The sequence below is a fragment of the Chionomys nivalis genome, chromosome 11 (genome assembly GCF_950005125.1).
Source record: "Chionomys nivalis chromosome 11, mChiNiv1.1, whole genome shotgun sequence".
Lineage (NCBI taxonomy): Eukaryota > Metazoa > Chordata > Mammalia > Rodentia > Cricetidae > Chionomys > Chionomys nivalis.
The window spans coordinates 10,622,959-10,645,955 of NC_080096.1; the positions used below are offsets into that span (position 1 = coordinate 10,622,959).

The 22,997-nt window shown below is 51.9% G+C and overlaps 1 protein-coding gene across 5 annotated transcripts in view; it reads left to right on the top strand.

Moving 5' to 3' along the window:
- The window catches only part of Kazn (kazrin, periplakin interacting protein), a 911,421-nt gene that overhangs the window by 851,469 nt on the left and 36,955 nt on the right, over nt 1-22,997 (top strand). For 3 of the 5 annotated variants that reach the window (XM_057784037.1, XM_057784038.1, XM_057784040.1), the window contains 5 exons: nt 6,304-6,440; nt 10,724-10,894; nt 14,389-14,578; nt 18,241-18,371; nt 21,662-21,712. In XM_057784037.1, the coding sequence (XP_057640020.1) occupies nt 6,304-6,440; nt 10,724-10,894; nt 14,389-14,578; nt 18,241-18,371; nt 21,662-21,712 (680 nt within the window). The remainder of the gene's footprint in view (nt 1-6,303; nt 6,441-10,723; nt 10,895-14,388; nt 14,579-18,240; nt 18,372-21,661; nt 21,713-22,997) is intronic. The other 2 variants (XR_009057976.1, XM_057784039.1) reach the window with 1 other exon arrangement.

Genomic DNA, 22,997 nt, shown 5'->3' on the forward strand with positions numbered 1-22,997 from the left:
TCTCTTTCTCTCTCTCTCTCTGTTAACACTGGGGCCTCTCTTTCCTCCTCCGTGAAACAGGCTCAGCTGGGGTTTAGCTCAGTGGTAGAACACACTACATGAAGCCTGGGGTTCCATCCCAAAACAACTCAGCCAGGCTTCAGCCCCACCCAGAACCCAAGGGCCAGAAGACAGACCAGGACAGCATGTTGTCCCCAGTGTGCCATGGGACTGGTTTGGGTGGATGACCTCAAAGGCTCTGAGCCAAGGGGACAGGAGGTTAGGGATTGGGGCTAGAGGGGCTTCGACAATTCATGGCTAAGTCCCCAGTCTGTTGTATGATGACATCACAAGGCAATGAAAGGTGACAAGAACCCACACAGCCTTAGTGCCTGACACGTCCCGAGTGTCACAGCACAGTGATCATTAGATGTTTGGCTGTGGGGTGTTTTTATTTTGACTTGTGTTATGTGTGTGTGTATGTGTATATACCTATGGGTGCAGGTGCCTGTGGAGGCCAGAGGCTGTCCCCTGCCTTCTGCTGGGACTCGTCCTTTGTGGTGGCCTTTGTGCTCTCGACTGCTGAGCCGTCTCTAGAGCTCTAGGATCATGGCAGTAAAGCCCAGGAGGCTGAGTGACTTGCCCCAGGTCTTCTGGAACTTCAGGTCCCTCTGTGCACACACACCACACACACCCTCTGGGCCCACAATCTTCACATTCCCTGGAGCTGGATCCTGCTTACACTGTGACCCTGCAAGGCCCCAAGGGCACGACATCAATTGTCACCATGGCTGTGGTTCCAGTGGCCTGGTTGCTGGAATGAGACCTGCCTGGGTGAAGCCAGTTTCTGGGAGTACGGTACACTGGCCAGTTGCCACATCAGGAGATCCACCCCGGAAAGAGGCAAGCCTCACACATGCTCACCTGGAGAGAAAGAATAAGCAACCATATAGCTAGGGAGGGAGGGAGGGTTGAGTGTATAGATTTTTTCAAAAGTTTACTTATTCTTTGTGATTTTACATCATGCATCTTGATCCCATTCATCTCCCTGCCCCTTTGCATCCACCCTCTGCCCTTGCAATTCAACCTCCCAAAAAATAAAATAAAAATTAAGAGAGGAAAAGAAAACTCTCGTCCTGGAAGCCGTAGCGTGGCACACACTGTAGAGTGAGTGGCACCGTATATCCTTTTGCCCGTTTATCTTTGCTTGCAAGTGTTCATTGCCAGGAGTCATTGATCTGGTTCAAGGCTACTACTGCCTTCTCCATCATCGATACTGGGCCCTCACTGGGACTTTATTCTGTTGTTGCCCTGTGTCGTGGAGATCCTGCAGCTTTGGTCCTGTAGGTTGTGCCCCTTCACATGCCGCAGCAGGCCATAGATGGGGTGATTGAAATGATTTCTTGGGCACCCATCGTGGAGGATGCTAATTGGGATGGCCTGACATACCAGTGCCCACCTCCGGTCTGATCACTTTGCTGTGTGCTGTGGTGACAGTGTGTCTGCTGCCTTGGTAGGTACCATACCAACTTCTTTACCTGGAGCTGGTATAGCATCTCAGGAGTTCCCAGGGCCTCCCTGCCAGTTTCCTTCAGTGGGGCTCACATGGCAGATGACAGATCCAAGGTACCACAGTCTTAACTCTGTCCATGTGTGCTTTAGAAAGCCTGTGTTGACTGGACCCTGGTCTCCATGTTTACACTGAGTGAAAAATGACCCCCAAAGGCTCATGGATTTGATTGCTCAGTCCCCAGCTGGTGGTGCCCTTTAGGGAGGTTATGGAACCTTGCTGAGGAAAGTAGTCACTGGGGATGGGCCTTGAGAGTTCATAGCCCTGATCCACTTCATGTTGTGTGTGTGTCTCTCTCTCCTTCCTGTTTATGGAAGCTCCCTGCTCCTGCTGCCAGGGTTTCTCTGCCTGTTTCCATGCCTACCCACCAAGATGGACTCTCCCTCCCTCTGGAACCATAAGCTAAAGTGAACCCTTTCCTAAGTCGCTCTCTTTTTATTTTGTTTTGTTTGTTTGTTTGTTGTTTTTTGTTTTCTGAGACAGGATTTCTCTGTGTAGCCCCTAGCTGTCCCGGAATTCTCTTTGTAGACCAGTCTGGCCTTGAACTCACAGAGATCCTCCTGCCTCTGCCTCTCCAGTGCTGGAATTAAGGCACGCACCACCACTGCCCAACTTTGATAAAGCTTACGATGGGGCAAATCAGAATCCTAGGGGCTCAGTTTCTAACCAAAGGACAAAGGTGGCAAGGATTGGGGGGGACCAGCCAAGACCTCAGGGACACTCTCCCTGCTCCACCGTGCCTCTTACAGCTCTCGCGCTTGCCAGCCTGAAATAAGCCAGACCGTAAACGCTGTGCACCCCAGCTCTGCCCTCCCTGACTCTGTGGCCAGAATGGCTTCTCTGGGATAGAATAAGAGGACTCATCCACCCCCTTCTATAAAAATGGATCTGAAATGCCAGCCAGTGGCAGGTGGGGAATTCCCTATGGTGCTGGCCCAGGCTTGCCTGGAGGGTGCTTGCTGACTAGGTGACTTTGTTGGGTCTTGGAGTTTCTTTCCTTTGTCATTTTATTTGTGGTGTGTGTACAGGGAGTCAGAAGACAACTTGCAGGAGTCAGCTCTGTCCCACCATGTGTGTCCCAGGGTTCCAACTCAAGTCGTCAGACCTGGCGGCAAGCCCCTTTATAAGCCGTCTTGCCTTAGTTTCTTAAAGTCTGGTTCCACCGTAATATGCTCCGCCGTGTTGGAGGCAGGACACAGAGCTGGCCCAGCTGTGTCCTCAGCTCCACCCTGCAAAGCTTTCGACTCAGTAGGTCTGGAAACCCAGCCCTGGTGACCTCAGCTGCCGTGCAGCCAAGCTGGCTGCAGAGAGGACAAGAGTCAGCAGGATTCACCAGGAGGTTCAAAGTTGGAATTCCGAATGCCGACCAGCCCTGGAGTTCCCACTGCGTGGGGCTCCCTGTGGCTTTCTGTGTACAGTGGCATGGCCCCAGATGCCCCACCTCCCACCTGTTCTACCCAGGGAGAGAGGCCAAAGGGCAGGAGGGCCAGAAGACATTAGCTTACATTGACTGCCAGGAACTAGGGTTCTTGGTTCCTGGGGTCTGCCCCTGGCCCTAATACCTTCATGCACACAGACTGAGCCTGCAGGATTGTACGTGCAGAACAAGATGATGAGGTATGCATAGCCTGTTTGGTTTGATTTGAACAGCTTTGAGACTGAGTTCATCTATGTGCCAGTTCACCCACTTGAACTTCATGGGGTTGTTGTATTCAACACAGTCAGAGTTAGAGCTTCAGACAGCCGGGCGCTAGAACCGCCTCACCTCAGAGAAAGCTCCCACCCCATGTCCCTCTCTTCTCCATCAGCTGCTCTACTCTGTCTCCGTGTGTTTCCTCGTGGGGACATTTGGGGCAGTGGACTCACAATGTGTAGCTGTCAGTGACCGGCTGCACCTGCCTGCTGTCACGATGCGTTTCTTGGTTAAATCAATCATGCGTCACTGTGTCGATGGGTCTCTTTTTGTCACTCACCATCCCCGGCTGAGCATTTGGATTTTGCTTATTATGACTAACACTTGCTTATATGCAGAGGCTTCTTAAATATTTATTTTTAATCATATATATGTGTGGGTTCACATGAGTGTAGGTTTCCGTGATGGTCAGAAGAGGGCGCCAGAATCCCTGGAACTGGAGTTCCAGGCAGTTGTGAGGCAGCTGATGGGGCTGGGAACCAAACTCTTGTCCTCCACAAGAGCAATGCATGCTCTTAGTGAGCGTGTCTTCTCTCTGGCCCTGAATATAGAATTTTACATTTGGTTTTGATGTGTTCTCTCTCTCTCTCTCTCTCTCTCTCTCTCTCTCTCTCTGTCTCTGTCTCTGTCTCTGTCTCTCTCTCTCTCTCTCTCTCTCTCTCCTCCTCCTCCTCCTCCTCCTCCTCTCCTCCTCCTTCTCCCTCCTTCACTTCTCTCTCATTTTGAGGTCAAATTTCTATATCAGGCTAGCCTCATTCAAACTTGAACTCCTGTTTCTCCTGCTTTTGCCTTCTGAGTGCTGGGATCGCAGGCATGAACCACCATGTCTAGTTCGTGAAATGCAGGGATGGTGGGCCTGGTGCATGCTAGGTAATCATTTTACCAGCTGAGCTCTGTCCCCAGCCTGGTGGTTTTTTTCATCTTTAGTGTATTTCTGGTAGTGAAAGCGATGGCCATATGGGTAAGTGTATGTTTGGTCTTTCGAGAAAGTGCCAGGCTGTTTTCCAAGGTGTCTGCATTTTGTATGGCCCAGCCTGTGTGAGGACATGCTAGGGGTCCAGTTTCTCCCAGATCCAGCCAACACTCATTATTGTCTGTTTAGTTTTAGCCCAACCAGAAAGGAAAGTGGCCCTCTTTGTAGCTTTAATTTGCATTTCATTCTATAGCTTCTAGCCATTTCTTAGACAGCTGTATAAAGATCCTTCCCCTCGTTTTAAAAGTGGAATGTCTTCTCTTTTTTAATATGTAAATGAGTTATGCGGGCTGGAGATATGGTTCAGAGGTTAAGAGCACTGGCTGCTCTTCCACAGGTCCTGCGTTCAATTCCCAGCAACCACATGGTGGCTCACAACCATCTGTAATGAGATCTGGTTCCCTCTTCTGGTGTGCAGGCAGAACACTGTATACATAGTAAACAAATAAATCTTATAGACAAACAAATAAATGAATGAATGAATGAATGAATAAATAAATGAGTTCTGTTAGGCTTTGTGATAAACAACCAGAGAGAAGCCATTTTAAAGGAAGAAAGCTTTACTTTGGTCTGTGGGTTTTGGGGTTTGCATACATGGTTGGTGAGCTTCCTTGCTTTGGGGCCAGTGTAACACCATGGCAGCATGGGCAGAGCCTCCCTGTTCACCTTGAGACAGGCCAGAAGAAGAGGGCAGTAGGAAGTGGCCAGGACCAACAGTGGCCGACTTTGAGAAACCCACCTCCCTCCTCCACAGCTCCGCCCACTCCCAATACTCCTTTCAGACTGTGAATAGAACCACTAATGAAGTCAGTGCCCTCGGGACCTGATGGCCTCTGAAAAAGGCCCTCCCTCCCGTACACACCCAGTAAGTGCTCACTAATCTCCCAGGAATTCTCACTCCTGTCACGTTGGCAATCAAAATCAACCATCATGGTTGTCTTTAAGAACGTGGCTGTGTGTATGGTTAAGTGGATATGAGTGCAGTGCCCACAGAGGCCAGAAGAAGGCATCAAGATTCCTGCAACTTGGGGGCTGGAGAGATGGCTCAGAGGTTAAGAGCATTGCCTGCTCTTCCAAACGTCCTGAGTTCAATTCCCGGCAGCCACATGGTGGCTTACAACCCTCTGTAATGAGGTCTGGTGCCCTCTTCTGGCCTGCAGACATACACACAGACAGAATATTGTATACATAATAAATAAATATATATATAAAAAAAAGATTCCTGCAACTTGAATTGGAGGCAGTTGTGAGCCACCTGGCGGGTGCTGGGAAATGAACCCTGGTCCTCTCTGAGAGCAGAACCACTGAGCCATCTCTCCAGATCCAGCAGTTCCCTTTTTATTCTTGAGTTGTAGGGATTTATTTTTTTTATATTTTCATTGAATTTAATTGAGAGAGAGAGAATATACACATCACGTATGCATTACAGGACACTTACAGAGATCAGAGGACATCTTATAGGAGTCAGCTCTGTTCTTCCACCAGGTAGGTTCTGGAGATTAAATCCAGATCGTCAGACCTGATTGTGGGCATGTTTCCCAGCTGAGTCATTTTGCTGGCTTGGGATTTATGTTTTCGATTCTAGATGTGTCTTATTGGATATGGGATTCGCAGGTATTTTCTCCCTCCTGTGGGCTGTCTTTTCCTCTTCTCCATGTCTCCCTGTGGGCATAGAGGTTTTCATTTGGCAGAGTCCAGCCCTACGTGACCCGTGATGTTTGGTGTCTTATCTTGCGTGTCATTAAACCCTTACATGTTACAAGCCAAGTGGGACTGGCAAGAGAGTCTTGGACTGCGCTGAGCTGTTCTGTGGACTGGGGTGGGGGGTGACCCTGGGGCTCATTTCAGCCATAAGGTTGGGACTTCCCTTCATATGAACCCCTGACACTAGCCATGCAGTTCCGCAGTGCTTCTGTTGTAGATACTCAAATCAGAGAGATGAGAAAGGGGCCTGGCTCCCAATTGCTGTGGTGTGGGGGTCCAGGAGAGATACAGTAGCGAGTGAACCCCACCTTGTCACCTGACAGAAGGCACCCAGAGGAACAGCTAGGGCACCAGGAGCTAATTAATGTCCTCTACTGTCCACAGCCATGAAAGCTGACCGGAAGCGCTTAAAGGGCGAGAAGACCGACTTGGTGAGCCAGATGCAGCAGCTGTACGCCACCCTGGAGAGCCGCGAGGAGCAGCTGCGAGACTTCATCCGCAACTACGAGCAGCACCGCAAGGTCAGCGCCTCTCCGGTCCCCTGTCCTCTCCTGCTCGTCCCTGCCCTCCTCTCTCAGACGTACATGGTCCTCCTTTCTTCTCTTGGTCAAACACAGTCTCTGCCTTGAATCCAGAGCGCCCTTGGAGGCTCTGCTGTGTGCTTCCAATGTGGACACTCCAAGAAAGCCAGCCCAGCTCCCGGCTAGGCCCTGTGTCCCTAGGTGGACAGGCCTGGGCAGCATGGACTTGGGAATCTAGCTGCTTCAGTTCCCTGCTCCTCTGGGCATACCCTTAGACCTCACCCTAGAGCCTCAGTTTCCCCTTCTGTGGAAGGTGCAGAGCTGTTGTGAGGACCGAGATACTGAGCACTGAGCACCCAACACGATGAGCCACACCTCATCCATAACACCTTAGCGGAAGGGTGAGGAGTTAGCCAGGAGCCGTGGGAAACAGCGGGGCCTGCTGCCTGCAGAGAGGACGCTCAGAAGGCTGCCTGAGGAGGTGGCACTGTGTCCGTGAGTTGGGCTCCCTAGTACTTGCTTTTCTCTTAGTGACAAAATGCCCATTCAACAAAAGCAGTTTCATGGGGGAGGGGTTTGTTTTGGACCAGGGTTGGAAGATAGAATCCATGCTGGTCGGAGAGACGGGAGGTGGCTGGTCACATGGCTTCTGCAGCCAGGAAGCAGAGAGAGATGAATGTTTCATCCATGTTCCCCTTCTGATTCAGTTTGGAGCTTTAGCCTGTAGGATGGTGTTGCCCATCTTCGGGGTTTGAATTCCCACCTCAGTTCGCCCCATCTAGAAGTTCCCTCACAGACCCAGGCTCAGAGAGTCTAGATCCTGTCAGGTTGGCAGCCAAGAGTCACCGCCCCGGGCTCCTTGGGAGGAGGAGAAGTTTGTAGATTGCATGACTGTAGGATTTGGGTCGGTAAAGACTCATAAGAGTGTGTGGTGTAGGTGCCTTCAAGAGGTAAGAGTCAGGCCCCAATCAGAGGCCTCTGTGAGCCACTGTGTTGAGCTGTTTTTGCCTACTGTTGTGCAGGTCAGAAAAACTGGGCCCGCAAGAGGGCTCAGTGGGCAAAGGCACTTGCTGCCTAGCCTGATGGCCTGAGTTCAATTCCCGGAACTCACCTATTGTGAGGGGAGAATTGGCTTTCGACCTCCATATGCCTTGTGGGCTAGAGTGCTATTGAGTTCATGGACATTTGATCATATATGTGTTCCCTGTGTGTCACTGTGTCCCCAGTGCCTGGCAGGAACAACTTGAGGGAAGGACTTATTTGTTCTCATGGTGTCAGACCATCATGGAGCGGGAGCTATAGGGAAGTTAATGGCAGTGGGAGCACGCGAGGGAGGCGCTCACATCATGGCTGACGGGGGAAGCAGAGTATGAGGCTGGCGGAAACAACAGAAGCAGAGTGCTGTAGATGGAACCGAGGCAGCAATACAGCCTTCAGAGGCTCTCCTCTAATGCCTGCTTCCACTCGCCTGGCCCCGCTTCCTGAAGGCATCACACTCCCCAAAGTGTGCCACCAGCGGGAGGGACAAGCGTGCAAAACAAGAACCTGCGACAGGCGTATCCAATTCATATCTAACAGTTCAGCCTGCAGCTTTGGGGACAGGAGGGCTGAATGGCCGGCTCTACAATAGCAATGGTGGCAGACCACGCGAGGGGCCCAATCAAGGGGACCACGTCTGAGCTGCAGGTAGAGGCCCAGGTGGCAGCGGCTGGGCTGGAATTGACATGGTCGTCACGTGCCTACTGTAGTCATCACCGGTGACGCTCCTTGTCACTTCCCTGGCATGCAAATCTCTTCCTCTCTGTGGTCAAACGCCTCTAAGCAGCAGGTACAGGTGCCTCCTGCCTGTTCTGTGTCCAGCCAGGTTGGAGAAGCCAGGGGAATAGCATCTGAATGACCTTGGGTCACTGACAGCCCAGGCCACTGTGCAGACGGCAAGACTAAGATGGTTAAGGGTCTGGTGACTGATCAAGACCAATTGTTTATTTTTGTGGTGTTCAGGCGCTTTACCACAGAACAGGCACCTCAGCCCCTCACTGGGGGATTCTAGGCAGGCGCTCTTTTCTTGGAGATACTTTGTAGAAGCTAAAACTGAAGCCTTGTTTCATCTGGCAGATGTGATTTTCATTTTATGCAGGAACCAAATGAACAGTGTTATTAGAACTCTCTGGCTCCCCAGTAACTGGGCTGCAGGCTCTCAGCCTCTCTTGGCCCGCTGGCTCTAGGACCCCCACAGACCCCAGTCAAGCAGGTAGACACAGCGGGGACTCAAAAACAAAGATAGACTTGGCCTGCCCAGAAAATTTTCAAAATTACAACATCTCAGAAAACTGTGCCAGAGACACACGCCCTGTCCCCTGGGTACAGCTAAGGACAGTCCACAAACCCAGCTGGAAGTGTCCTCATAGCAGGCCTGGCAGCTGTTGCGGAGCTAGGCATAGGGTGATCCTCTGCTGCCACCACCTCACCACCACTTTGTCCCCGTAGCCTCTCACCACTGCCCTGGCCTAGCCTGCAAGACCTTAATTGTCTTAGCCTTGTCCTGCCCTTGCACGCTTCAGCCACTGATAGCCCCTAAGTCCTGTCAAGTGTCAGATCCCCAGGGAAGGAATTCCATGGGTCTCTTTCTTGCCTCTATGATCAGTGGGCTGAGGGCATTTCTCCTCTGAGCCCCAGTTTACCCCTCTGTGAAACAGGGATAAAGAATAAATAAATAAATGATCTGCCTCGTGTGTGGGTGATCAAATACAGACATGCATGCAAAGCCTGCAGCACTGCCCAGGATACCCTGTGACTGTTACTGCAGAGCCTGCTGGCCTCCCTGCCTGGGAACAGTGCTGTGACGACATGGGTCCAGTTCTTCAAAACACCTGAGACCCTTTTCACCTCGCCCAGGCCCTTCATCTGCTCACCGCCAGCAGAGCAATCAAGACTGAGATGAAAAGGATCCCAGGGTCCTAGTGGGTCTCTCTCCTAACCCAAGATCCCCAGCCAGCTCCCAGGGGTGTCACTTACCGAGCTCCCAGGGATGGTCAGTTCTGCTCTGGATCATACAAGCACAGCTTTGTCTGGCTGTGTCTGCTTCAGGTCTGTTGGTGGACTGAGCATCAGGTATGAGGAAGGACTGGAGAAGGCACTAGGTGGTCACCCTAAGTGGGTGATCAGGGAAGGCTTTTTGGAAGAGGAGAAGTAACAGGGACCTTAGAGGATGAGAAGCTTCTGGGCTGAGCTGCAGGTCACAGGGACATCCCAAATGCATCCAGGGCAGATGGGGAAACTGAGGCCATGCTGAGCTGTGGGTATTTGCAGAGCCAGGATTCTCTGAAGAAGAGAATGCACTATGGAAGCCACATCCATGAAGAAAAGCTGGTCCCACTTGGCTACCTGGTCTGGCCATCTTGGCTGACCTTTAAATACAGAGTTATCATGTCGGACAGGATGGTGGCCACTGTCCTCTGCACCTGGCCATCGCGGGGTGGGGAGGCTGACACACCTTTCAGCTTTAGGTGTGGTGGTTTGGTAGGATGGGTTGGGTTCCCCCCAGGACTGCCCTCTAGGAACACAGTTGCTCAGAGGTCAGTCACAACTCTTTTCTGGGGCCTGCCCAACACCTTACTGGCACCACCCTCTGGGATCCATGGTTCATGCAGGAAGCTGAGAAAGGCCTATGTAGGTGACAGAAACTTCCTTCCTTGTGGATGTGAGAAGGGCAGGCTACTGAGTCTCCCATCAGCTGTGACCTTGTGCAGTGTTGGCAGGTGGCAGCCCAGATGCCGCTTCAGGTGCCTTCTTCATTTTGCTCTAACATAGTTCTTAAAGCGAGAACAACGGCCCCAGGAGCTCGGAATGTGGAGTTGGCAGAGTGATTGCCTGGCACGTGTGAGGCCCTGGGTATCCCTAGCACCACAGAAACTGGGCCAGCCCTTGGGAATTGGAGACAGAAGAATCAGAAGTTCAAGCCTGGACTTCATAGAAACCCTGACTCAGAACACAAAATGCCTCAAACCAAAAACAAACCAAAAAACCCTTTCACCCCAACTTTCATCAGCTCACACTTGGGTTTCCCCATGTGGGGTTGTCCCATCTTTGAAAAACGGTCCTATTTTACTCCGCCCCAGTTTCTATAGAGACGCGCATCACCCAGGTTTGCTCATCAGGAAAATGCTCTCTGAAGGAGTCCAGGATGCTCACCTCATATCCTCCCCATTTCCCTGCCCACCTCAATGAGCCCTCCACCCTGTGCCACCCTGCAACCCACCCCCCGTCTCTCACCCCCACCACAGGAGAGTGAGGACGCCGTCAAAGCGCTGGCTAAGGAGAAGGACCTGCTGGAGCGAGAGAAGTGGGAGCTGCGACGGCAGGCCAAGGAGGCCACGGACCATGCCTCGGCTCTGCGCTCCCAGCTGGACCTCAAGGACAACCGCATGAAGGAACTGGAGGCCGAGCTAGCCATGGTGAGCTCACCATCCGCTGGAGTGTCCCAGGCCATTACTAGAGTTTGGAGGTTGTTAACTGAGGAGCAACGATGGGCCTCCCAAAGCCCCTGCGGGAGGAGGCAGTCACGAGGCTAAGGGAGAGCAGTGGGCTATGTGATACTCACGGTCTGGGGACGTCCTCAAGCGCAGGAGCACAGGGACCCTGGGAGGCCTCGCCTGACCACACTCTCCCAGTGGGTGCTAACAAGTAGGGAGATGGGAGGATGTATTTTGATTCAAAAAAATCATAATTGTTTGAGGAAAATATCTGGAAAGAAATACACAAAATACTAACATCCCTGAGTCTAGGATTACAAATGGCAGTATCTACCTATCTGTGCATATGTACATTTATACATATGCATGCAACATATACCTATATGTGTATCAACTCTTTATTTATGTAGGATATCTAAAGGCTTTTGGTCCAAATGTATTTGTAGCAAAATTGTCTTTCTTAGGTCATCAGGGGAAAAAAATAGATGGATTTGTTACTGTTTTTTCATAACTGAAATCCATCAAAACAAGAAGACGTTTCAGAAAGGCACGTGGCACGTGTGTGGGAATCAGAGCGTGTTCAGGGGTCTGACAGAGGTGGATGCGCCCCACCCTTCAGCCCTGGCTGCCAGTGTGACCTGAGCCATCCCCTGTGTCATTTCAGTTGTTAGAACAGGGTCTTCATTTCACCCCGCCTTCCCCATGACATACATGGCCTGCTACAGCCAGAGCACGCAAAGCTACAAGGGCCTTTGAAAACACCCTGGACCCAGTGTGACAGTGGCCTGTAGAAGTTGCATGGTGACTCCTGTTGACTCTTTATTTTGTTCTAATTACATTTGTGTGTGTGTGTGTGTGTGTGTACGTACGCACGCGTGCGAGATGGGGGGGGGGAGATCAGAGGACAGCTTGTTGGAGTTGGTTCTCTTTCTACCATGTGGCTCCTGAGATTGAACTCAGATCATCAGGCTTGACAGCAAGCATCCTTACCCAGTGAGCCATCTTAAATCCGCTTCCCACCCTCCGGGCACCCTACCCTCCTTGTGTGACTCCTTAGTAGTGGGCTATATTGCCCTGCAGGGTGCCGGCGCCAGCTACTGCAGTTACAGACCTCCGTGGGGATGATTGACCTCTTCAGCCTCCACTCTACTTGGGGGTCCTTGCATATGCCCTCTAGGGCTTTAGGAAGGAGACAGCTACCACAGCATCTGTGGAAGGTGATGGCAGGATAGTTTGCAAAGGTGTGAAGCTACCCTGAGCAGGGCAGCTGCCTTGTGCAATGCTGACCCCTAGTGGTGAGAGCCTTCCAGGCAGGAAGACGACCTCCACTTCATGGCTTGTTGATACTTCCTGCAGCCCAGAGGGGACGGGTGGGAAAGGCACTGTGTGCCCAGATCACCTAGGTCCCTCTGGACAGATAGATAGATGAAGCCCATCTTGGTGCTTTGAACCCTGGCCTCAGTGTCTGATGTTTCCTGCTGTTCCCTATACTAGGAACTAGCCCCTCTGGTTTCTGCTTCCGACATACTGACACAGAGTCTGTTTTACTCCAGCCAGAAACTCATCCCTCCAGACCCTCTGCTGCTGCAGGCTTTGAGCCTTCCTAGAGGCAGAGGGAAGTGCTTTACATGGACCTGCGATGGCCCCCTCTCCTCCAGGTGTCCCTCTGACAGCCCATTCCCGTCATCTCTTGACAGACTTCAGGCTAGACCTTTCTGCTCTGAGGTCAACGCCGACTCGGGCAGCCCTCTCAGAAAGTGCAAGTCGCAGAAATCATAAGCAACAGAGGGCAGCTCTGCCTGACAGAAGCACGTGGGCATTCCGGAAGGAAGTCAGAATGCCGTAGGAAGTCGGGAGATGCTCAAGGTCACGCAGCAAGTTCCAGAGCAGCAGAGGTCAAGCCCATCTCTAGCTGGACTGTAGTCACATGGGCACAGTCATCCCAACTCAGAAATCCCCAGGAACTCAATACTCCAGGTTCAGGGTGCTCAAGGGAAGGTGGGAACCCAGAGAGGAGAAGTGGGGGGAGAGAAATGGGGGGAAGGTCAGAGGTCAAGATGAACTCCCAGCATTGAGTTGTGGGTAGTGGGAATGATTAGTCAGACAGGCTGTGTTGATTGCTAGTGGAAGATGGTCTTCTCCTCCTGAGCGGGCACAGCCTGAGGGAACACTTGCCTGCCTCCTCTGAAGCTCACCTCTGCCCAGGAGATTTCCTTTCTTTCTTTTTTTCTGGAAATCTTTCTCAGAGGTTTCAAGTCCTGCGTGGACAGCATGAGAGACTCTCGGGTCTAGTGCCTAAGGGGTCTAGACACGGAAGCCCTAAGGGATCCCTCACTTCTTAGGTAGTGATGTTCTACCCCACACTCCTCATTTAGCTTCCTCTGCCCCGCAGGAGCCCTAGAGAGCTGCCCAAGCCATAGAAAATGGCTGACTAAGAGTATGCGTAATCCCGTGTCTAGTGTGTGCGTCCCGTTCCGTCCTCCCAGCAACTTAAGATCCTGCTGTCTGATGGACTCCTGCGTACCGGGTAGAGTGGGGAGCTAATTCCTAGATATGAGGTCTCTGAGGCAGGACAGAGAGAAGACCTGTGGCCTTCACAGAGGCAATCTCACAACCCCCAACCCCACACAGTGCCTGTCACGCCTGTGGCGGTCCCCCAATATGGGCCTTGTCTCGTGGAGCCCTTTGTGCCAGCCTTGTCTTCCACCAGCTCGGCTCTTCTCACTAATCCTTCTGTGTGTCCTCCATGACAGCCTACCCTCCTGCCAGCGGGAGCTAGATGGCTGTAATGAGGCGATCCTGTGCATCGTGGGGTGTTAGGTCCTTTCCTGGCAGTCTCAGGACTGGCTTCTCTGCCCCGTGGCCTTCACTTCTCACAAACTCAATCTCAGACCTGCATTTTACAAGGCTTACCAAGAACATGCCCTACGCCGTGTTCTTAGGCCATCAGAATCCCGGCTGGGGTCGGGGTGCCTCTGTTGATAAAATGCTTGCACCTCAAGCGTGAGGACCTGAGTTCAGTTCTTCAGATCATGTGGTAAAAGATGGAGACAGCATTCCTGGGCCTTGCTAGCAGCCACCCTTAATCTAATCAGCCAGCTCCAGCGAGAGGCCATGTTTCCAAAAGCAGGGTGGGTGGTTCCTGTGGACACCTAACATTGACCTGTGGCCTCCACACACGTGCATGCGTGTACAGGGGCACACACATGCACATACATGCACCCACAACGAATCCTTGCTTGTCCCTGGAGACCCAGAAGTGATGAGTGTGTGTTTGCTTCCTTCTTCCCGACACGGGGGTCTCATTTTGCACTTAATGACAGCCGAAGGTGAGACCCCGGTGAGGTGGGGGAGACCTGTATTACAGGCACATGGCCTGCATCACACGGCTGGTGGCTCGCTGGTGTGATGGGCAACCGCATGAGAGGTCCCCTCTGGTTACGTGTCCTTCTTCCTGTCTCCCGCTCTTGCTCCAGGCCAAGCAGTCCTTAGCCACACTGACTAAGGATGTTCCGAAGCGGCATTCACTCGCCATGCCTGGCGAGACGGTGCTCAATGGCAACCAGGAATGGGTGGTTCAGGCTGACCTCCCGCTGACGGCTGCCATCCGTCAGAGCCAGCAGACGCTCTACCACTCCCACCCTCCCCACCCTGCAGACCGGCAAGGTGAGTCCTGCCCGGCCTGGTCCTGGGCCCAGTGGGAAAGGCGGCTTCCTCGTTCACGCTTCATCGGGCCCCCAGGACAGACGATGCCTCACGCTCGTAACTGGACCCAGTAAGAGATAGGGCTTCAGGCAGAATTAGGAGAGCTAATTACCCCGATTGGCCAGCTTGGGTTACATGGCCACCCCAGAATAAATGACAATGTCTGGAGGGCCAGTGCTCCGATTAGTCAGCCTGAGTCACCCCCGGCATCCTTTGGCGGGGAGGGTACCAAGCTTCTTGAGTGACAGTCTGTAGGTTATATAGAAAAAGTAAAAATGTCATATGCGCTTGCTCCAGGTACTTAGCAGAGCGCCTGGAGACCACGCCCACTGTCTGTGGTATACACTCCAGACTTCTTGCCATCTCACTGTGCATCAGGAAGAGCCACCCGACTCTGTTACGGTTTCCTGTGGGGGCTGTAGTAAAGCCGGCCCGCCAGGTGCCCACAGCTGGTTACCCGGGGCCACAGACTGTTACACAGGTCCTTAGCTGCCTGTAGATGGAGCGTGGAGGGTAAGGCAGTTGAACTGCAGATGATAGAGGCGCAGGTTCACACTGAGATCATAGCCTGGCTCTGCTACTCACAGGTCGTGACCTCTGACCCCAACACAAGGGTCGTCTGTTCCTCTGGTATGAGGGATGCTGTATTCTTTCTTAATGCCTAGTGTGTGCTACATGTCTGTTTGCTGAGCCCTCCCTCCCAGGGTTGCCAGAAAGGTAAAGTGTACAGAATTCCCAAGTCAGGGCCTTGGTAAATATTAGCTGTCCTTCCTGTCAGCGCTGACAGGGGATACACAGGGTTTCAGACTCCTTTCTGTAAACAGACCTTGAACCTGCCTCTGCTGAGCTGAGACGACAGCAGCTGTGTTCTGCTGGGATTCCCCTCACTGCTAGGGCGGTTCGGGGAGATACAGCAGGCCTTTGAAGCCAGGTCAGAACTGAAGACCTTATCAAACATAAGTCCAGCTCAGCCTCTGGTCAGCAGGGATGCTGAACCCCAGGGGTAGCTAAATACCTGGCCAGTCTCAAGGTTCAGGTGTGTAGATGGCTCCCCAGCCTCTGGTCTGCCTTGGTGGCAGGAGGCAGAGGTACTGTGGAAGGTGGGGTGAAGATAGGGTAGGCAGAACCTGCGACAGTTTAGGGATTAATGGATCACTCTTCCTGCAGCTGCAGGGCCATGCCTGAGTTGTGGTTAGCTAGGCCACGGGCTCCGCCCTCTGGACTCTTCCTCCTTTGCTGTCCTTGCCTCTCCTGCAGCCAGCTCGGATGCTTTTTAGTAAGCATGTCTCCTCAGAGATGCTTTCAGGCCCTCTCCCTGGCTGTGCCCCAGGCTCGTCCGTTATTCTATAACTCAGTATTTACCTGCACGGGGGTCACCCACCTCCACCCCAGGCCATCGCTGGGAAGGCCTTTGGCACGTGGCTCTTTTCCCTCCCTACAACACACGCCACAGTAGACGCATGTCCTACCCCACTGCTCTGCAGAAGGGCCGTCACCAGCACCGTTTTAGTTTGTTTTATGTTGTTGTGGCGAGCTCCGTGACAGAAGCCACTTGGAGAGGAAAGGGTTATTCCATCTGACAGTGCAAAACCTTATGAAAGGAAGTCAGGGCAGGAACTCAGGGCAGGAATCTGGAGGCAGGAACTGAAGCAGAGACCATGGAGGAACGCTGCTTCCTGGCTCCCTCAGCTTGCTTTCCTATACCACCCAGCCCAGAGGTGGCACCACCCACAGGGAGCCGGGCCCTTCCACGTCAATCATCAATCAAGAAAATGTCCCCTCCACACACGTACACACACACACACACACACACACACAGAGGCACACCCACACACACTCTTGCCTACCAGCCAATAAGGAGGCAGTTTCTCAACTGAGGGTCCCTCTTCCCAGATGACTCTATCTTGTGTCGAGTTGGCACAGAAAACCAACAAGCACAGGCACCTCCATGGCTCAGATAATCAGATTGGCTTAAGAGGGTGAGGAGCATGCCCTGGACCATACAGCCTATAAAGGAATTCGCTCAGATTAGAACTGATTCAGAGCCACCAGCCAGCGGCTTCCCCGTTGGGCCACATGATCATTGGTGGCAAGGATGGTCTGTCAGGAGTGCTTGCCTGGAGTGGATGCCCAGGTAACAACAATCCCTCTGTGCAGTACTGGCACCATCATATGGGAGAGATCTGTAACAGGGTCCAGCGGGCTTCTAAGCTATGGCTTCTGGGAGAGACCTTTTATCTACAACTTAAAGTGTCTACAAAGAGCCAACCCTGAAAGTCCAGGAGGTGAATGCGTCCAAGGACCCACGGTGCACTCAGTGCCAGACAGACAATGCAGGTGTAAATAACGTCCTGCAATAAGATCCGCAAAAGGGACTTGGAGGGTGGCTCAGCTGGGAAAGTTCCAGATGCAGAAGCATGGGGACTCGTGTTCAGACCTCAGAAGAAACTGGGCGTAACAGTGTACACCTGTAATCACAGCCCTAAAGAAATGAAGTCTGGGGTCCCGGGGTTCACTGGCCAGCCAGTCTAGCTGATTTGGTGAGCTGCATGGTTAGTGAGAGACTCTGTCTCCAAAAGCAAGGTAGATAGGGCTGGGCAGGTGGCTCATAGTTAAGGTCAATGGCTGTTCTTGCAGAGAACCTGGGTTCAGTTCCCAGCACCCACGTGGAGGCTCGCAACCTGTGACATACACATAAATAAAAGCAAGTTTTTTTTTTGCATTTTTAAAATTCTTTTTTTTCTCATTTTTTTAATTCTTTTTTAATTAAAATTTCCAACTGCTCCCCGTTTCCCATTTCCCTCCTCCCACATATTGCCCCCTCCCAAAAGCAAGTTTTAAAAAGGGTCATTGGCCAGGCGGTAGTGGTGCACGCCTTTAATCCCAACACTGGAGAGGCAGAGGCAGGTGGATCTCTGTTGAGTTCAAGGCCGGCCTGGTCTATAAGAGCTAGTTCCAGGACAGGCTCCAAAGCTACAGAGAAACCCTCTCTCAAAAAACCAAAAGTAAATAAATAAAAAGGGTCATAGAGAAAGACACCTGTTAACCTTTGGCCTCCGCATGCATGCATGCAGAAGTGTCGCGGGGAGTGACTGAGCCCTGGCTGCTGAGGTGCCCAGGGTTGATGCATGCCAGGCTTCATAGACCAGAAGGGGCGTACTTCATACCCTGACCGTGGCCAAAAGCCACTGGCTCTGACTTCAGTGTGAGGAGTAGAGGCATGGAGGCCACCCTGGTCTTCAAGAGAACAGATGGCAGTTACTGTGGGCAAGGAGAGTAGATGGACTTGGCTGTGTTTCAGAGACACTGGGGAAAGAAAGGAGCTGGTCATAGCTTGGGGCAGGGGCTCTTGTCTGGGACTCTGCTATTGAGCTGTGGTTAGGGTTGCATAGTGTCTCAATCCATTCGGGTGTGATTTTATAGACCCTTGGGATGAGATGGATCAAAAGGAAGGGGGAGGGTCTCCCCAGCAGCCACCCCAAGAACAAGCGGGCCTGTGGTGCAGAAGGGAAGAGCTGGCCACTGCACCCCCTTCCTTCTGGCTCAGCGTCATTGCCCCTATAATGGGTGCATCAGGTTGTCCCTCCCGTGTGGCTCACTTACAAGCCATCCCTGTTTTCCAGCGGTCAGGGTGAGCCCCTGCCACTCACGGCAGCCCTCCGTCATCTCCGATGCCTCTGCTGCTGAAGGGGACCGGTCATCGACACCAAGCGACATCAACTCCCCACGACACCGGACGCACTCCCTCTGCAACGTAAGGCCAGCAGCAGCAGGGCCTGGGCACTGGGGCCCTGCCCAGACATGGCGGGGCCATGGGGTGGGATAAAGATGTGCCCCCTCTTTCCTCTCGTCCACCCAGGGAACGCTGTGGCGAAGGCATTTCCCGTTCTGTTCTTTCCTTATGCGAGAAGCAGTGGATGTGGGGAGAGAAAGAAATGAGGCCTGTTTCTTCCTGTGTCCGGGAGGGCGAGGAGGGTCTGCGCGGCCTGGAACCCAGCCAGGTGCACCCCATCTTGGGCCCTGCCTGGGACCTTGGGCCTGACTACAGGACCACCTGTCCCCTGTCTCACCGCTCTCATCTTTCACCCTGAATGAAACAGATTACTGTGTTTTAGTTTTGAGACTCCAGTGGCTTGGGACACATTTGGCCTCTGCAGAGAGGCCCTGTGAATTTGTCTTACTTTTTTAGTCAAAAAAAGTTGTTGTTTTTTTTTTTTTTTAAGTATGTAGTGACCCCAGCAGCTAAAAGACATGAGTCCTCCAGGTAGGCTCTATCTAGTTTGCTCTTCATTTACTAAGAACAAAATGACTGAGACTGGGAAGCTGATGAAGGGAATGGTTCCCACTATGCTTAGCTGTTAAAGGCTCCATTACTTCACACATTGTCACACTGGGGACCAGGCTTTCAATCCAACAAACCTTTGGAAGATGCTCTGAAGCCATAGCCCCGCCACTGCAGGCTCCCAGGCTGGTGGTCCCAGCATCAGTGGACGGCTGAAAACCATGTCAGCCTCCAAGAGGAATGGAAAGTCAGAGGTGGGAGTCACTTCAGATTTCTGTCCCATCAACATAGTGGATAACCCAGAGGCTTCCCTGCCATGTCCTGGTGACAGAGGTGCCACACTGAAGTGTCTTCAGATGCATAAGAAGGATTTTTCTTTCTTGATTTATTTTTATTTTATGTGCATGAGTGTTCTGCCTGCATGTGTGTGCATGGTGTGTGTGGAGGCCAGAAGAGGGCATCAGATTCCCCTGGACCTGGAGTTACAGGGGGTTGTGGGCCACCATGTGGGTGCCAGGAACCAAACTCAGGTCATCTGCGGGCATAGCAAGTGCTCTTAACTCCTGAACCATCTCCCCAGCCTGGGGAGGCATTTTTAGCAACTCAAGGTAGCATTGCTTTATTAACCAGCAGAACTTGCTACCTGTGTGAGCATTTGTTCAGGACACTCAGGAGAGGGACATGCTATGAGAACCCATAATAAGCAAGTACACACGGTTATGAATAACAGCGACTTTCCTGGGTACAGGTGAGAGGGGACCCCATCCGCAGTAAGCATGAAAAGTGCTTATTATTAAAGTAGCTATGATCCTAAGAGCTGGAGAGATGGCTCGGGTGTTGAAGCATTTGCTGTGCAAACATGAAGAGATGAGTGTCCACATAATCCACATAAAAAGGCCAGGCTCAGGGCTGTGTGCTTGTGATCCCAGCACTGAGGAGGTCGAGACAGGAAGATCCGCAGGCCTCCCTGGCCAGCCAGCCTTGTTTTATCAGCAAGCTCAGGCCAGTGAAAGGTCCTGTCTCAGAATACAGCGAACGGCATGGCTCCTGAGGGATGACCTGAGGTTAGCCTCTGGACTGCGCACACACTCACACGTACACTCGCGTGCATACACACGTACACAAAATCGCCAAGACTAAACTTGAAAGAGACATCACAACCTGCCTGGGTGCAATTACTGGCCCAAAGACAGCAAGGGGAACCACTTCAAGGTCTCTCTCATCCATTTGTCAATTGAAAGGACCATAGTGGACATGGCCCTGCCCGAACCATGCAGGTGGAGAGTCTCAGTCCTAGGCAGACACCCTCTGACAGGTGTGCTCACCCCCAAACAGGACCATCTTCCTAAGGGCCATGCTGACCTTCTGGTGACCTCGGGGATAGACATGCTGCTGACAGATCTACCCACAGGAGGACTCCCAGCTCCCAGATGGCATTTGACACAGGCCGACCTCTTGTTAGCCTCAGCACTTACTGCTGCCTGAGGCAACATAGCTTTAGAGAGAGAGAGAGAGAGAGAGAGAGAGAGAGAGAGAGAGAGAGGATGGTACTTCCCAGAGGAACTGTCTCAACTCCCTACAGAATGGGTTTTGTTTGAAAACCTTAAGTCCATACCACAGACTGAACTGCCACGAGTCCTTTCTCTCCAAACTCCCTTTATTCCACATCTGAACAGGTGCACACAATAGGTAAGCTAAAAAGCCAGAAAATGATTCCAGGTAGCCCTCTGTCCTCTATCCTCAAGGATCTCACCTGGTACCAACAAGATCAACACAGATCAACAAGACTGGATTAAAGATGACCTCACATTCTGACCACAAATTAGGCAAAAGTGAAGCCTCAGTATGGGGAAATTGTACATTGAAATACTGGTCTACATCTGTTTCTTCATGGGCAATTCTATGCTTGCAATTCCAGAAACAACCACCAGGAGTCTCCCCAGTAATGCCTTTTGTAATCTCAATGTGTTTTCTGCTCCTTGGTAGAGCAGGCGTGATTCACAGATGTAGTAAAAACTTTTGCACCTTCATGGGCTATATTAAGGGTCCCTTCCCTACTCATTTGGAACACATTTGGCAACCCATGGAAATGTCCCCCCTACTGGGACATAGTTGGCAACCCATAGAAATCTACCTACCCACAGGCTCCCTGATGTACCCAAGAAAGAATTTGAGAAGAGTCCAGACCTGTGTAAGCAGGTTTCCAGGCAGCCAGGACCCAGTGTGTACTTGCTGTGGAACCCTGCCTATAAAAAACACAGAGCCAGGAGAAATGAGACACCCCAAATCTGAGTCCCAACTCTGCTTGTTATTAGCCCTGTAAGAGATTGCAGACGGACCCCAGCTTATGCCTAAACCCACAGCCACAGACTGCATGAGTTGCTGTGTTGGTTTCATGGTATTTTAGTGACCATGTGATCTCCTGAGTCAATTGTTTAATTTGCTGTTATTACCCCCCCCCCCCCCCCCCAGGGAACTTCAGGGCTTGCTAGGCGAGCGTCTGTCACTGATCTCAACCCCCTCCCCCTTAGGATGCTTTTTCCACTAAAACTGATGTCTTTATTTTAAAAAAAAAAAAAAAAAAAAAAAAGTGGAACCAACCTCCCATTTGAACACGTGGACCACTGTAGAGGCAGGGCAGCCCTGGAGGAGGTGGTGGCTTCCTTCCAGGGAAGACCCCCTCCCACCCCCATCTTCACGGGCCACCGGTGCTCTCGTGTGTCATGAGTCTGCTGCTTCATCTTCTTCTCTTTTGGCTACAGGGCGACAGTCCCGGCCCGGTTCAGAAGAGCCTGCACAGTCCTATTGTACAGGTGGGTATGGCTTCCCTGGCTGCCCGCATCCTCTCTCCACCCCAGCCTGACCCGCTTCTGTAGACGGGTTTTCCTTTGGGCCACCAGCTCAGAAATAATGACATGGAGATTTATTGTTAATTATGAAAGCTCAGCCTCAGCCTAGCTTGTTCCTAACTAGTTCTTATAACTTAAATTAGCCCATTTTTTTTTTAGATCTGCATTCTTTTGTGTGGCTCAGTTACCCTTACTCTGTACCACGCCCATGCTGCTTCCTCCACGTCTAGCTGGTGACTCCACCTTTCTTTCTCTCTGAGTCCTCTGTGTCCCCAGGAGTCCGGCCAACCTCCTCCAGCCTAACTGGCATTTGGCTCTTTATTAACCAGTCACAATGACGTGTCTTTGCACAGTGTAAAGGAATATTTCGCAACACTCTTCCAGCCTGGTTGCTCTGAACCTCCAGTCACCCCGATGCCAGTTTTGAACTCCCGAGATAGAGAGGAATTGAACCCCGCCTTGAGTCACATGTGTTCTGACACCTGAACAACAGGCAGTGGGCACCTGGCGCCCCTGGCTTTTTTGTCATCCGTGTGAGAAGGGCACACAGGGCAGCATCTCTCCTGTTAAGATGTTTCCCATTTTCTGCCCATTTTCCGACTCTGCACCATCCGTCTGCACAGGGTTCCCCTAGAGAAGACTTCATGCATCTTGAATGCAAATTCCTAGGCCCCACCCAGTGGAGGTTCCAGTATAGACTGGGGGCAGGGGCTGCATTCCAGGACATTCTAAAGTGTCCTGTGAGCCTTGAGTCTAGGTTTTGCCCTGCCCTTTCTGTAGGTGATACCAACCACACGTAATCATTGCATAGGACATTTGGCCATTGTGAAGCTCTCTGCACGTGCTGCCCCAAACCCCAGTTATAAGATCACCGTCAGAGCTCCTAGACGGGCCCTGTTCTGCACTAAGCATGTGTTAAAGCGTCAGTTCTGAACACAGTCTGTCCACCCTGCATTAGAGTGACCACAGGCAGTGGTCAAGTTCATGGGTATGTTCCTGCAAGCCCTTATGTCTGCGAAGTGAACTTAAGTGATAGTGGTAACCCAAGCAGCTGGAGCAACTCCTGGCCACTATGTGGCAGACAAACCAGGATCCATCCTGAGTGTCTTTGCTTTACCTCCACGATGCACTCAGGACAATCTGGAGTGGTTCTGGTACTGTCAGTAAGAGGCTTTGAAAATAGCCTGGGTTTTCTCAGAGAACAAGAGATCGACCCCTAGGATGCTGGCCCCAGAGCCCAGCTTCTTAT